Source organism: Botryllus schlosseri, chromosome 7 (assembly GCF_051294905.1).
Source record: "Botryllus schlosseri isolate E-star chromosome 7, Bs_hap1, whole genome shotgun sequence".
Lineage (NCBI taxonomy): Eukaryota > Metazoa > Chordata > Ascidiacea > Stolidobranchia > Styelidae > Botryllus > Botryllus schlosseri.
The window spans coordinates 6,419,017-6,434,310 of NC_137242.1; the positions used below are offsets into that span (position 1 = coordinate 6,419,017).

General features: G+C 40.8%; 1 protein-coding gene across 2 annotated transcripts in view; it reads right to left on the reverse strand.

Moving 5' to 3' along the window:
• Positions 1-15,202, reverse strand: part of LOC145443238 (cilia- and flagella-associated protein 44-like) — a 31,443-nt gene extending 16,241 nt beyond the window's left edge. The window contains exons 1-15 of one of the 2 annotated variants that reach the window (XM_080321227.1): positions 13,413-15,202; positions 11,668-11,711; positions 11,453-11,602; positions 11,310-11,387; positions 10,850-10,952; positions 10,108-10,241; positions 8,753-8,835; positions 8,093-8,264; positions 5,501-5,608; positions 4,410-4,640; positions 2,616-2,813; positions 2,329-2,433; positions 1,430-1,612; positions 401-513; positions 80-204 (exon numbers count right to left, since the gene is read on the reverse strand). In XM_080321227.1, the coding sequence (XP_080177353.1) occupies positions 80-204; positions 401-513; positions 1,430-1,612; positions 2,329-2,433; positions 2,616-2,813; positions 4,410-4,640; positions 5,501-5,608; positions 8,093-8,264; positions 8,753-8,835; positions 10,108-10,241; positions 10,850-10,952; positions 11,310-11,387; positions 11,453-11,602; positions 11,668-11,711; positions 13,413-14,892 (3,307 nt within the window). In that variant the 5' untranslated portion in view covers positions 14,893-15,202. The remainder of the gene's footprint in view (positions 1-79; positions 205-400; positions 514-1,429; positions 1,613-2,328; positions 2,434-2,615; positions 2,814-4,409; positions 4,641-5,500; positions 5,609-8,092; positions 8,265-8,752; positions 8,836-10,107; positions 10,242-10,849; positions 10,953-11,309; positions 11,388-11,452; positions 11,603-11,667; positions 11,712-13,412) is intronic. The other variant, XM_080321228.1, reaches the window with a different exon arrangement.
• Positions 15,203-15,294: the final 92 nt, after the last annotated feature.

The window sequence follows — 15,294 nt, forward strand, 5'->3', positions numbered from 1 at the left end:
ATCTGTTACACGCGGGTCCATCTTATACGCGAGAAATTATGCCACACGTCTAATGCTGCTTATCAAGTTGAATACCAACCCCTGTCCTTTCTTCTTTTCAGCTCTTTCTGTTTCTCTTTGAGTTGCTTCTCTCTCTCGGTACGTTTCTTCTCTCGCGCTTCGTCACGGCGAAGTTGCGACTTGACGCTTTTGAAAGCGTAGTATCTGCGGAAAATTATTGTCGTTAAGCGGACAGCATTGCTTCTGCTTTTACAGGAGCAGCTCCAGATTTAACGCCCACATTATTAATGGGAAATACTGACGCCCACGTTCCCTATGGTCAAGGTAGTTGTTGCCTATAGACATCTCTTGCACAGTACATGTGGCACAATATTATTTATCATTATAAGAATTTTCTTACTTGATTGGAAGATTCAGTTTGAAAGAGTGCGACGTGTCATAAGATCCCGTCACTGGCGCATCAATTTCTGCGACTTTGCCATTCAGGCAACTGACAAGAAGGGTGGACTGGCTCTGTAACACAAAGCATGGTTCAAATGAGATCCCTGACACGTAGCATAGAGATTTCTCAATCGGTCAATTGTGTTAAAGAAAGCCGTATTCTCTTCCACTGGCTTTGTACAAGACCAACCCACCCACTAGGGAAAATGTTGCTTTTGAAATGTTTACTGTACAAGAGGCGTCTTTTGGCATAATAAATATAGCTGATGACCTTTTGAGCACGGTGTCAAGAACAATTTCCAGTTGCTATCGTCAATTTCCAACTTCTGATGACCAATTATAATACATTCAGTGAATTCTGCCCGAGGAACAATGACAAAATATAGTATGGAGGCCTGAGGATCATGAAATATTGTTTATTTCAGATGTGGTCTGCAACACAGTACGGTATCTCTACTGTATTCAAGTACCCAATGGTATTTTATGAGAGGAATTGTCATAACAACTGGTCAAATAGACCCTATATCAGTGGTTCCCAACGTGGGCGATATCGCCCCCCAGGGGGCGATTTGGCGGTCTAGAGGGGCGAAAATGACGAAGGGGGCGAAAATAGCGAAGGGGCGAAAATAGCGAAGGGGGCGATAGGGGGGCGATGACGCGTCAAAACGGCTGACCTTTTTTTTTTTTTTTAGTCAACCCGCCGGTGATTACAGTTTGTATGCCCAATACACAAAATTTGGGGGGCGATCGGTGTTCACCTTGAAAAGGGGGCGATGGGTCGAAAAAGGTTGGGAACCACTGCCCTATATCATGGTGACGAAATATATTTTCTAACATTGCACCTATTTTTAATATAATGAGTCCTTCCGCATGAGTGGTGAAGATGCATTTTGCCATACAATGGTGTGATCATGCGGCAATCAGCTTCTACCAAGTTTCAGAGTTGGACACCCCTGACCTACATAACGCCCAGTAGCTGGCTACTTACGAACGTAATAGGTGACCACTGCAAGTGCGACACGGGACCGGGTACCGAGACAAAACCGATCGGCTCAATGGTCGAGTCCAGTCTGAAAAAGAACACCGTGGAATCTTCGCCGCCCGTGGCTAATATCCTCCCGCTGTGATGCAAAGCCATCGCCGTTACATCGGACGTGTGTGGTTTGAGAACCTGAAAAGGAATTATATTAGAGGCCTATTTTGTACCGATAAGTGAAGCAAATATGCAAACGGTGGCGAGCTTTTTGCAAGGAGGGCAAGGCAAACCAGATCCTGTAGCCAGAATTGGAGGGAATGTATAGTTTTCACATTAGGTTGCCATGGCAGCAAATGGTCACAGGTCACATTAGCATGACGAATTTATCGGAACTACTACCTTGTCGTTAACTGACTATTGTATTGTCGTGACAGCATATTGCTTTATTAATGTCAAAGTAACCATCCTGACTTACAGTAAAATACAACACAACACACAGTAGAATAGAATGACACGGAAACTCCAGTCTACATGTAACTGAGCAACACCAGGCTTTTAAATGAAACAATGATTACTGGATTATGGAACACCACATTACTCGCATTGGCATATCGTTGTTACTTCTATTCCAAGAACTTTTAACTGTACATGAAAACCTTAAATTCGACGTCTATTAGCTAGAATTTTGAAATCTTGCTCCTGTTTTCACTACCAACGACTACTTTAATGACCTCTACCATCAGGCCTAATACACTTAAATTTTGACCCGCAGGAAGTGGGATGAACCAAAGAACTAGAGAGTAAAATCACTATGCACCGTAATCAATTGATACTTGGTAACGATAATAGGAATTATTTCAAGGGAAATCAATATCACTGCACCATACGACAACTACGTATCAAACACAAACCTGTTGCAAAGCAATTGTGTTTTTCCCGTCCTTTTTCTGTAAGGTCAATGCTCTCAACAATCCGTTTGAGAACCCGGCGAGCAGAATATTGCATTTTTCATACGTCTGAAAGCATAATTTTAACGACGCATGAGTCGCTGGGAATTGACATTGACATGAACATTAATATTTTCACCATTACAACCACAACGGCCTGTAACACTGGACAATTTTGAAGGAAACAAAGTGAAAATGATGCAGTTAACATACTTGTCAATTCAAAATGACATACACCATCGTTGTCTTACCATTTTTCCAGGCCAAAGTATTGCAGTGCTGTTGGAAGACATCGGGCATCTGTACTCGCAGAGCGCTTGCTTCGTCACATAGTCATAGATGCGAATGTATGGATCGCCGGTAACAGCAAACATTTGAGTGGACGGCGATGTGGTTATTCCCGTGATCATTCCGGATGTGAATGAGTGCAATTTTTCCGGCGGTTTGGTCTAAATTCGTATAGAGTTTATGAAAGATAATTTCAAAACATTATGTTTACATTAAGATAATATATTAAACCAACATGAGTCTTACTAATTCCTTGTATACGTTTTGACTACTGACTAACGTGTGTTGACTTTGTGGCGGTATTGATAACTTGCAGGTGACGAGTTCGAGAAAATTACATCTACAATTTTGGGTGTTTTGAGGCGATAAAATTTACGAGGGAATGAATAAATGCTGTAACTGAAACACATCAAATTACGCAATAACCATAATAGTTCATGAATACCATGCTGTGTAGGCGTTGTCAAAGCAGAATAGTACGGGGCATGACGGATTTGAAAATACACTTTCTCTTTTTTAATGAAACCTTTACGAAAAAAAAAACGATAATGATAAGAAAAGTGTGTAATATCATACTAGATCATCAATGGATAGTGAATCTTCATTGCTGCCAAAGGTGGTCAAAGTCGACGACACTACTTAAGTAGAAGTAAAAGTAACGCTACTACTCGAAGTGGAAGAAGAAGATGAATATCGAACAAGTGGTCTCATAACTAGGGTGGCTGCTTGCTTCTAGCAGTTTATTGGCTGCAGCCATTTTCAAAATTGCAGGAGGTATTTTCGCAGCAAACGCAAAACCCCAGATGAGACTCCAAATACGTACAATCCTCAGACAGTCCTACGTGGATACCGTGATGCAGGCGCTATTTCACATGTTTTTTTCCAAGAATTTTACACAAAAGTGATCCTAACTTCATCATCATCATCATTGGTTTATTAGCAATTTTATCAGTTCAATACACCACAAAAATGCGATACAATGAAAAGATAGGAAGTTGTCGAAGCGGCTTGGAGTAGTCAATAGAATCAGACACCAACCTTGGCCTAGGCCAGTGGTTCCCAACCTTTTTCGGCCCATCGCCCCCTTTTCAAGGTCAACACCGATCATCGCCCCCCAAATTTTGTGCACCGATAATTGGGCATACAGGCTGTAATCACCGGCGGGTTGACTAAAAAAAAAAAAAAAAAAAGGTCATCTTTCTCTGCTCAGAGCTGAAAATAACGTTTTTTCTCTCCGAATGGCTAGGTGGATGACTAAAAAAAAAAAAAAAAAAAAAAAAAAAAAAAAGGTCAGCCGTTTTGACGCGTCATCGCCCCCCTATCGCCCCCTTCGCTATTTTCGCCCCCCGTCGCCCCCTTTGTCCATTTTCGCCCCCCTATCGCCCCCTTCGTAATTTTCGCCCCCCTAGATCGCCAAATCGCCCCCTGGGGGGCGATATCGCCCACGTTGGGAACCACTGGCCTAGGCGATGTAAAGAGAAGCCATGCACACTGAATGAAAAGTAAAGAAGATAGTATAGAAAAAGCAAGCAGCAAGAAATGGAGTGGCATGTCATGGAAGGCGAGATCGATAGCTGGTCAGTCATGTAGTTTTCTAAATCCATATCGTAATAAGCAAGTAGTTTTGCCATAATACGGTCAAGTCGATGTGGAAGTAGCATTAAAACATAATCAAGTGCTGCAAGTAGACATAACCTGCCAGGGTACTTTGAATAAGAGTAGCACTTCCTTACTGACAACCTCGGATCCCCACTTACCGTGTGCGAGAACGAAAGGTCCAGTTTCCATATTCCGCCATTCGCGTCCTGCGCGTACCATATCGAAGCGATGGAGTCGTCGGCTTCCTCCTTCTGATTTGCGTCGCGCAATTTCACCATGCTGGTCAGTTGTACGTCCTGTCCGACTTTTAGCTCGTTCATCGGTTCGACTTCGAACACGTCGGAGTCGTCGGTGGTGTCGGCGGTGTCGATAGACTCCAACTCCCAGACCTAATCGAACAGGTTGTGGTTTAGCGTTCACGGTGTTTTGACAATGATGGTGATTCCACACCGGGCCGGTATTTCTTATTATGATTCCCGAGCTGCTGACTTATAGCACGCCCCAATTTGGTTTCAGGCTTTTGTAAGATACCACTTATGCGCACCATGTGGTACTGAGGAGCCTAGATACACCAGAAACAATTCGCAAGGGATTCCAGAGTTGATTTCAGTAAAGACAACAGTCAAATTTCAATAAGAAACATTGGTAGTGATGGTATGAAGCGTATTTTTGTATTGCGGCACAACAACTGAACAGCCGACCACAGCTAGGGTCACAGTACGTGTTGTGACAAAAAAACTGATTTGTTTTGTTCACTTGCTCGTCTGACGACGATCACAAATCAATGCCAAGGCACCAGGACCTTTGTATACAACAGCAATACAGTAATGGGTAAATTGTAGTCAATTAACTTCCGTAGAGGGCAAAATACAGTGATATCTCTATACGGCAGTTTTCTCGATCACAACTCAATATTCAGCTTAATTTTCATGTGTGCAGTTCCATTGACAGTGGCCAAAGTCAATTTGAACTTGGCACAATCGTTGCTGGTAAGGCTGGCGGTTTGCTAACCTTGTAAGGACATGACAATTCCGAGAGATGCTCAATCATTGTTCTTTTGCTTGGCACAGAGAAAGTGTTATGAGGTAGAAAAAATGTGTGAGTCAATTCCGATGCTGCTTGGTCTAATGATATTAGTGGCAGGAGCAGTTGTATTTGACATTTGGTTTGTATTAAACACATATTCTCAGTAAAGCTGGCTTTACCGGTATTATTATATGAAACAACAGCTAACCACAAACAGACTTACACGCACGTATCCATCTACGCCGATTGTGATCAACTCCCCCTCATCAATAATAAGCTGCTGTATAGAGCCGGCATGGCACGGCTTGTTCCCCTTTCTGCATATCTCAACCTAGAAGAAACGGAAATATGAAGCAAGACGCTACCAAGTTCTCTCGAGCATTTCAGTGATATTCTGATACATAAACGTACCATTTTCTACAGCGTTCCTACGAAAATAGACATGATTGATGCTATTGACAAAAATATGACGCCATGGTTTGTTTTAGGCAGGGCTGTGGAGTCGGAGTCGGAGTCTGGGTAATTTTCGCTTGATGGAGTCGGAGTCGTGGAAACTATAATAGCTGGAGTCGGAGTCGTAGGGAAAATACTGATTGGAGTCGGAGTTTGTGAGAATGACCCTGACTTCGACTCCGACTCCAACTTCTATATCATGAAAACATTTGCTTTCAAAGAATTTTCAATGAAATTTTTATGTACCACCAATCACTGTTATTAATAACCATACAGATCAGGTGCGGCCAGCCCGTGGCACGCTGGCCAAATTTGGCACACGAGAAGGTTAGGTGTGGCCTGCGAGGTAATTCTCGAAATTATTAATGACATCAGGTACAATTGCAAGACCAGCCAAAATTTGATTAGCATGACCGCGAAATTTGATGATGACTAAAACAACAGTTCTGACGCATTGACGTATCCTGGGGTCAGCCACATTAACTAGATTTCACTAGATTTTTTGCATTCAGTATTTGATTCCCCTTCTGAAAATTATAAATACATATTATTCACAGAATTGTGTCTAACTATATTCGCAATTAGGAGATAACGTGTCGTCCAACATGCGGCTTCGCTTGTGCACTCGCAGCAAGATCGTCGACAAAACATTTGCACAAAATGATAGAGGCATGTTCGCTGATACCGTCGATTTTGCTATGTCTAAACGTCGAATAATCCTGTCCTTGCCAAATGATCCCAGTGGTATACAGATGCGACCCCCAATGTATGTTAGCAGCATATTTATTGATATATTTCAGTCATTATCTTGTAAAAAAATTTCGCGCTTCGCGCAACCAGGGCTTGATTGCGCACTGCACAGTTGCATGACATATTGTTATCAATTTTAGAGCGTATTAATATACGTCTTGTTTGCAATGTTACCTAATTCGGTTAACTCCTATCGGACGACTAATAAAAGGTTATCAACATTCCAGTTGCCCGCGCAATGATTCGTAAATCTCATGTATCCCTTTGGCCAAAAAAGTTGCCCACCCCTGATATAGATAAAATTAGACATTACTAGCAAATTACAACTCAGTTGCACAGGGGAAGAAAATCGCAATATGCGTTTTCGCGATGCAGTCAAAATTGATGCAATTTTTGGAATTATACCATGATACTGTAACAGAGCAAATGCATCGGCTGGTTTTGTAAAATTGTAAAAATGATGCAAATTTGACCAAACGATGCTTCCCACTTGACAAAACTAAAAATATTTGTAGCGTAGCTTAGCTGTTTGGGTCGAACAAATGATTAAGAAAGACTGCAAGTCCCAATCCTTGAATACTTGTTTAAGTACATGTAGACTAGACATAGGCTATGGTCTGTGACTACACTAAATTCCATTTATGACCAATGTCTATTAGTAGTAAGAGTGTGTTTGCTTGTATTCAGTGTAGTGTGCAATGACAAAATTAGTAGGTTCAATCTCTTTATTAGTTGCTGAATTTTGTATCTACATTTTTATTATACAGGATTGGATATCTGCCATATTTGAATGATTCATACATTTCAGGATATTAGAGAGTCCATGTTATAAAAACTTGAAAAAGGAAGGATATTTAGCAAATCTTTCTTTCATGTTAATTGCATAGTGGACAATTCGAGCTGTGCCACAATGCAACAATTTAGCATGCCACCGTTAATCATATGTTTGCATATGTTTAATGGTTGTATGATAGTCATTCAACCGACAATGTGGCATATAATTTTCGAAGTAAATTGGTAATAATGCTGGAGTCGGAGTCGGTACGTTTAAAGACCCAGGAGTCGGAGTCGGTATATTGAAAATGTGTGGAGTCGGAGCCGGAGTGGGTGGTAAAATTTACCAACTCCACAGCCCTGGTTTCAGGGCAGCGGTTCCTAAAGTTGGCGTTGGTGCCTCTGGGGTAGTTGATGACCTGGAAGGGGGTGCTAGCTACAAACTGGGCGATTGGGGGGCACTGAGAGGAAAAGGGGAGCAATACACTATAAAAATCTGTTTGGGTGTTCCGCAAATCAGGCGCTCTAATTGTGCGATCCCTTGACCTCTTAGTTGAGCAGCTTTTAGACTTCCATTTCTACTTCTACTTGAAGTAGTGTTGACATGTCTTCAAAATTGCTTCTTCCAATTGAGTATAAATTTACAGAGTTACTTCTATTTCTACATGAGTAGCGATGCTGTCTACTGCGACCTCATCTGGTATTACCTGACATTGTTTTGTTCTGGCTTGGAAATTTGGATTTTCATGTGTAGCCTACTTTAGTTTAATTTGAATAACACAAATGGTTGTCTTGAACATGTCTCGAAATTTACTATATTGCTCAGAAAAGGACAAACCTTGATAAGCCCGCCATCCCACAGCAGCAGGTTACCCCACTCGGCCCCGGACAGAACTTTGCCATCAGGAAGTTGAACGAATCCATCTATATCGGTGAGAGCCGTTTTTCCAAACCTTCCAAGCTCGCCCTTCAGTTTCAATCCCGTGAAAGTTCTTGCCATTTTCCAGAATCTAAAAAAGTTTAAGAGAGATATAATTAAAAAGCCTGAACTAGTACCAGGACTGCTGGTACCAAAGGTGGTCAGTAAGGAGCTATTTCAATTTTTTGGAGTACTCAAGTAGGTTTTGCCTTTTTGGTAATATCTTTCCACTACTTCCACTTCTACAGTATTTTAGGCAAAATCATTTACTTTTAAACGTTGGATTTCACATTTACACTTGAACTAGAGTAGACATCTTCGAAATTCCTACTTCTACTTCTAATTGCGTAGACGGCATTACTTTGACTTCTATTGAGTACAATCTGTGTGACTACTATGGCGATCACTGCTTAGCACATAATGGGAACTCAATCCGTTTCGTAAATTCTGTGTTTTTCATGGCAACTCTTTTATGTATTATTCGCCAATTTGCACTCAGATTACGGTAACAAAAAAGTTACAAGAACGAGCGGTCGAAAATTCTTGAAATATTAATTAAAAATTGTATAGCTTTCATACCGTATATGTCCCGTGCCACTGGAAGTGAGTTGACCTTCCTGTTCGGGGGCAAATTTCACCCGGAAAATATCTTGTGAGAAAGCCTGTCAAAAAAAGGCGTCGTCATCATACTGAAATACCGACACATACGATCAATATTCCATCATCAGATCATCATTGGTTTATTAGCAATTTTATCAGTTCAATACACCACAAAAATGCGATACAATGAAAAGACAGGAAGATGTCGAAGCGACAAGGAGTAGTCTATGGAATCTGACACCCACCTTGGCCTAAGCGATGTAAAGAGGAGGCATGCACACTGAATGAAAGTAAAGAAGATAGGATAGAAAAAGAATGCCACAAGAAATAGGGCGGCATGTCATGGGGAGCGAGATCGATAGGTCAGTCGTGGTCCGGTAATCTTGAGGATGGACTGTATTTATTTAGTAGTAATTGCTTGTATTTCGACTTGAATGTGGACATGCTCGTCGACTGTCGGATGGCCGGCGGGATACTGTTCCACACATCAGGTCCGGCATATTTGATGGAGCGATGATCTTTTCGGTCGATCATATGATATTTGGACGACGTGGACGCGCGTGTGTTGTACCTGTGCGCTTTTGATTCAGAGGTAAAGAAGTCATTGAAATATTCGGGGCAACGACCGCAGTGAAACTGATACATAAACTTGGCGATTTCTAGTTTCCGCATATCTTCTATGTTTAGGACGCCGAATCTCTTCAGCAGCGACTTATTGGATGGGCAGCCAGGCCCCTTTGGGGCCCTAGCTATGATTCGGAGTACTTTATGCTGTAGTTTCTGCAGTGGCTTGAGTGCAGTTTTACTGGCAGCCCCCCAACAGAGGATGCCATAATGTAACTTCGATTGGATTAAGGATTTAAAGAGTATCAGAAGAACCCATGCTGGCATGAAGCGCCCAAGGCTGTAGAACAGGCCGCACTTCGGTGATAATTTAGTTTCTAGGGACTGAATATGACTCTCATAACTTCAACCCATCAAGATAGCTCATGTATCCATACTGAGTTTGCAATTCAACAAATTCTGTGTTGCGATACTGAGTGGATTATATATTACATACAAAATCTAGCAAACAAGGAGTATAGACTTGGATCTGTCAATTTCATAAAACTGGATCAGGTATTGAATTTGGACTCTAGATTCCGATAGCATTGAATATAAAATAGCAGCAAATGGAATATGACATGATAGTATATGAATGCAGGATTTGGATTTAATATTAGCCTATTTCCAGCATTGATGCGCGGTGCATTCATGCAAATTACAACTAACTACGCATCATACATCAACGAGATCGAATTATAAAGTGACAGCATTTGTTTTAGGAATATTACCTTAGATCGCAACATCACTTTTTCGTTGATCCAATCCCAGACTGTCAGCATGAAATCAGGAGCGCAGCCAACAGACGCCAGGAGATTTCCGTTTGGATTGAAATCCACAAAGGAAAAGGCTTCTTCTGTACCCTCTGTAAAACAAATGTCATTGTCTTGACGCATTCTAGTATGAGTCAAGTTTATATTCGAAATTAAAAATATTTCTCGAAATCACAGATGGCAAAATGAAACATGCTATCTATAAGCTTCTGGGATTAGTCTTTTGAAAGTTGTTCTAGAAAGAATAATCATAATTATTATTGGTTCTGTAATGATTCACGTATTGGAGGTCTTAATTGAAACTTCATTCGTTTCAAGGAGACGTGTCTTATGCATACGGGCAGTTGAATTCTATTAGAATTCCAACGTTCATTTAAGACATCAAAATATTGGGTATTGTACACGACATATCCTATTGGTGCCAAGATCTGTTATCTACAAATGAATGCCTACTTTTTTTGGTGTGTTATGGTGTATTGGTGTTTACTACTTTTTATTTTTGAAGCTCATTACTTACTCATTACTTTTTGAAGCACAAGTACTTACGGTAATTGTCGGTCAATTTGTAAAATTTATCAATTGTTTTGGTATTGGAATCAAATTTGACAACAGTGGCTATCTGATATTCACTTAAAATATACATGAAATTGCCATAACCACAATGAAAATAGTGTAAAGTTTGTCACTTAAATCTGCGCACCTTTCAAAATCCGAAATAGTTTCAAGGAAGGGAATTCATAGATCATGATGTCGGGTTTGGTACTCTTCTCCGCGATTGCAAAGTAGTTCTGACTTGGATGCACCTGAAAAACGCAACAAACGGTGTGTAAAATGGGATAGCGCAAGGTTTATTGAAAATTTTCTATAGCTATCAAGGCGTATACCGAATTGCACCAATGAAGTACTTGTACTTTTTAAATTAAGTTCAGTGATATACTGTGGGCTATATGGAGTATTACACCCTGTACTTTGGACCAAGCATTTCGATATTCTTTGTTTACATAGATCTTGAATATTTCCATTCGAGGCAGTGAAGAGAAACTTTGTTCTGGTTACATATTCCCAGATTGATTCGAACATTTTTTTCAAAGCATTTCAGCAAGATGATAAACCCTTAAAATTCACAATCATAGGATCTGACATTGCCAGGCTACACATACCGTCACCGCGCCAATTCCACCTCCTCCAGCACTTCGAAGATACCGATGAGAGCCATCATTCAAATCCACCAAGTGGACCTAAAAGCACCAAGCACGATTCGCTGATATTTTAGCGCAGTAATCCACCATCAGATTGCACTTACCAAGTTCCCGGCAGCGTATAACGCAGTGGGGCCGGGTAATAGGAATAAATTGGACCGCTTCTTACAGTCGTATCCGAAAGAGTGGAAAAGATGAAGTAAGTTCGATGGTATGCCGGACTCGGGAGTCACGTAACTGCCAGATGCATATTCCTATGTGAAGAGAGTAAATGGATCTCAAAATATCAACACCAATGCTGATCACTCAAATGACTCACTTCATAATTGTAATAGAAATCCAGAGGCTTTGAGTCGCTGTCAACTGAAAGCGTAAAATGGACAAGTTAGAAAAATTTCATCAGAATCTAATGTTTGTCCAAAATTAGCAACAGTATTAGTTTATTAATTACAGCATCTACTCAGAAAATCGATGAGTGCAATTAGAATGGGAAAATTCATTTTCTACATCAATTCAAACTAAATCAGAGCATTCCCAACAATTCATACGAAGAAAAAAATGATGATTTAACCAAGAAAAATCTACCAACTAATTTATTTTCAAACTGAAAATCAGCACAATCGTTTAAATGCAAAAAATACAGTCCTTAGTCATGAGGTCACAAATAAACTCAAGTATTGAAAAGCACACTGTTACAATAAAGGAATGATGATAAAAATTGAAAGTTACTGAAAAATACCACGTCAAAATATAATTCCACATCAAGGCATCATGGTACAAAAAGATTCATTTTTAAGATACCGCGACAATAATTTTGTTCTTTACTGAGAATAAATAATCATTTTCATGCTGCAACTACAAAATCCCACATATATTTTTGTCACCATTGGTCTCAATTATTACTACAGATATTTTTAATATTACAGCACTGTTACATGCACATACTGCATTACAACATATCACAAGAAATCTGACTACAGTTCATCGTTTAAAGAGCTTCTTGGAGGTACAGAACTTCAATATAACATTGAATAGTAGTATATTCATATTGAAATGAACTCGAATATTTTTGGCAGACACTCGTCATGGGTAATCGTAGGGAATTGGAAAGAACATTGTATATATTTTGTGATTATATTGTTGATATGCAATCTTCTTTCCAATTCTTTACTAGTTGCTGACGATTACCCTTGACGAGTGTCAGCCAAAAATATTCGGGTTCATTTCAACATGAATATAGTATTCACTTCATCGTTTAGCAGCTAATATTCAAAAACAAAGGCGCAAACAATAAGATAGTCTGAAAATCCTGAAACAACATTGTCTTGGACAATCACACGACGTAGGTAAAATTTGCTGGTAGTACGCATCCAGAATACGCATAACACACTCAATGGCCAGGTCATCAACCTGTTGACTGTTCCATGGGTGTGTCTTATCAGAGATGAGTAAGATATAACGACATACTGGGCATATAAAGAAGTTTTTACCCACCAACATAAGCATCAAAAACATTGTTACATCCAGAGGCATGAACAAATAACCAGCGCGAAGCTATTCAACCACAGGTAGGCTACCACTCATTATTAGGATATTATTGATTCCATATAATATAATATTTTTAGTGAATGGAAAAACTTGAAACAGAACCCTACCAGATAACTCAAAGTTTAGACAGCGGTGGTGAATGCAGTTATTGTTGCTACTCGAGAAAAATTCGACGTCTCGCCAAAGATTTTTACTCAAGTAAAAGTAGTGATTTTGAAGTTAGTAAAAAAGAATTCTAGACCTAGTTTTGCTTGAAAGAACGAAAATGTAAAGTACAACTGGAACTAAACCAAAATCATAACTACTTCTGTAAGCAGTTCAAGTAGGGAAAACCGGGAAGAATTAATAATTTTGATACTGACCAACTGTTACCGGGATAAAAAGTCATTCACAAGAGCGATTACAAATCCGCACCACTTCGGCATCAATTAAAAATCAATCGATTAAAACTACTGGATTATTACTAGCAAATCATGCGCTCAAACCTTCTACTGCACGACATGCGATTTTCATTACCGGGCACAGACTGCACTACAGGAGGCTCGGCGGGCTGGTCAGCTGCCGAGTCTGCTTTGTCGGAGGACTGCGCCATTGGCGGCTTCTCCCCTTCGCCAGCAGTATCGTTTGTGTCTTTACTATCTTCGCCGCCATTGTTGACCTCGGAAACAATTTCCTCCGCATTTTTCACTCCGTCTTCTGTGTCATCCGCCACTTTTTCTTGTGCTGCATCTACAGTATTTTCCTGGGTTGATTCCATTTCTTCCGTGGCCTCTTCCTGACTTTTCGGGATTTCTACGGCTCCTTGCGTGGCCTCTTGAGAAGTTTGCTGCCCCTCGGCTGTTTCTTGCGTGGCCTCCTCTGGTTTCTTGGTATTTTCGGCGGCCTCTTCTGGATTTTGTTGTACCTCGCCTGTGTCTTGTGTGGCCTCTGGGTTTTTGGGATGCTTTCCTTCCTCTTGCGCGGCCTCTTCTGAATTTGGTTGCACTTCACTTGCCTCTTGCGTGGCCTCTTCCGTATTTTTGGGTGGCTCACTCGCCTCTTGCGCGGCCTCTTCTGCGTTTTGTTGTACTTCTTCCTTTCCTTGTTCGGTATCTTTTTGATCTTTCCTGATTCCTTTATTTTTCGCATCTTCATCAAGAGATGTTTGACTTTCTGGCGTCTCCTCTGCTTGCTTGCTGTCTTTCACATTTGCCTCTTGGGACTCTTCCGTTTTCGGCGTGTCGTGGGCGTCGTCAGAGTTTTTCTCTGTGCTTTCTACATATTTGTCCGATTCTTTTGCCGAGTCGCTTTCCTGCTTAATTGGATCCTGATTATCATCCTTTACTCCCTCTTCTGTATTATTTTCTCCATCCTTGATATCAGAAGAATCTGGATTTGGTTCTTCTGTCTTAATTTGAGGTGGTTCAACATCTTCCTTTACTGGCTCGGGAGATATCTCTTTAGTTTTGTCTTCCTCTGTGGGCTGGGATGGATTATCGACATCGTCAGTGACTTTTGCCCCATCTGTCTTGTCTTCCTCATTATTCTCGAGTACTTCTTGTGTCTGATCCGCTGTTTTGTCTTCCTCTGTGGGCTGGGATGGATTATCGACATCGTCAGTGACTTTTGCCCCATCTGTCTTGTCTTCCTCATTATTCTCGAGTACTTCTTGTGTCTGATCCGCTGTTTTGTCTTCCTCTGTGGGCTGGGATGGATTATCGACATCGTCAGTGACTTTTGCCCCATCTGTCTTGTCTTCCTCATTATTCTCGAGTACTTCTTGTGTCTGATCCGCTGTTTTTTCGTCAGCTTTTACATCTTGAACTGGCTCAGATTCCAGATCCTTTTTCTCCACACTGTTGTCAGCTGGAGCAGTTTGGTCACTTTCATTTTCTGTAGGCTCCACATTTGCTTCTTCCGCAGAAGCTACCGGTTCGTTTTCGGTATCGCCGACCGCACTCTGTTCTACAGAAGACGATTGGTCATCGTCAGACTCACCTGGTTTTTTAGCCGGCATTTATCCGTTCCTGTGTGTTGTACTTGATACGTTGGCGCTGTAAGCTATACTACACTGAAATAAATCGGAATACCTGATTTGTAGTCCTATTTTGCGTTTAAATTTGATAACATAAGCATTTCAGTGAAATATGGACGTCTCATTAATTCCACAAACAGATTCAGTAAAGAGCTTGTTGGAGCCGTTGGAGGTACAGAACTTCAATATACTATTACTCAATTGAATAGTATATACAATGTTCTTTCCAATTCTCTACTAGTTGCTGACGGTTACCCCTGACGGGTGTCAGGGGTTCAGTTCAATATGAATATACTATTCAATTAGATTCATTAAAGTTAAGATAACGTTGCTGATTTCTGAACGAACAAACATGTTGCCTTCCATGGCGTTGATGTGTCCATG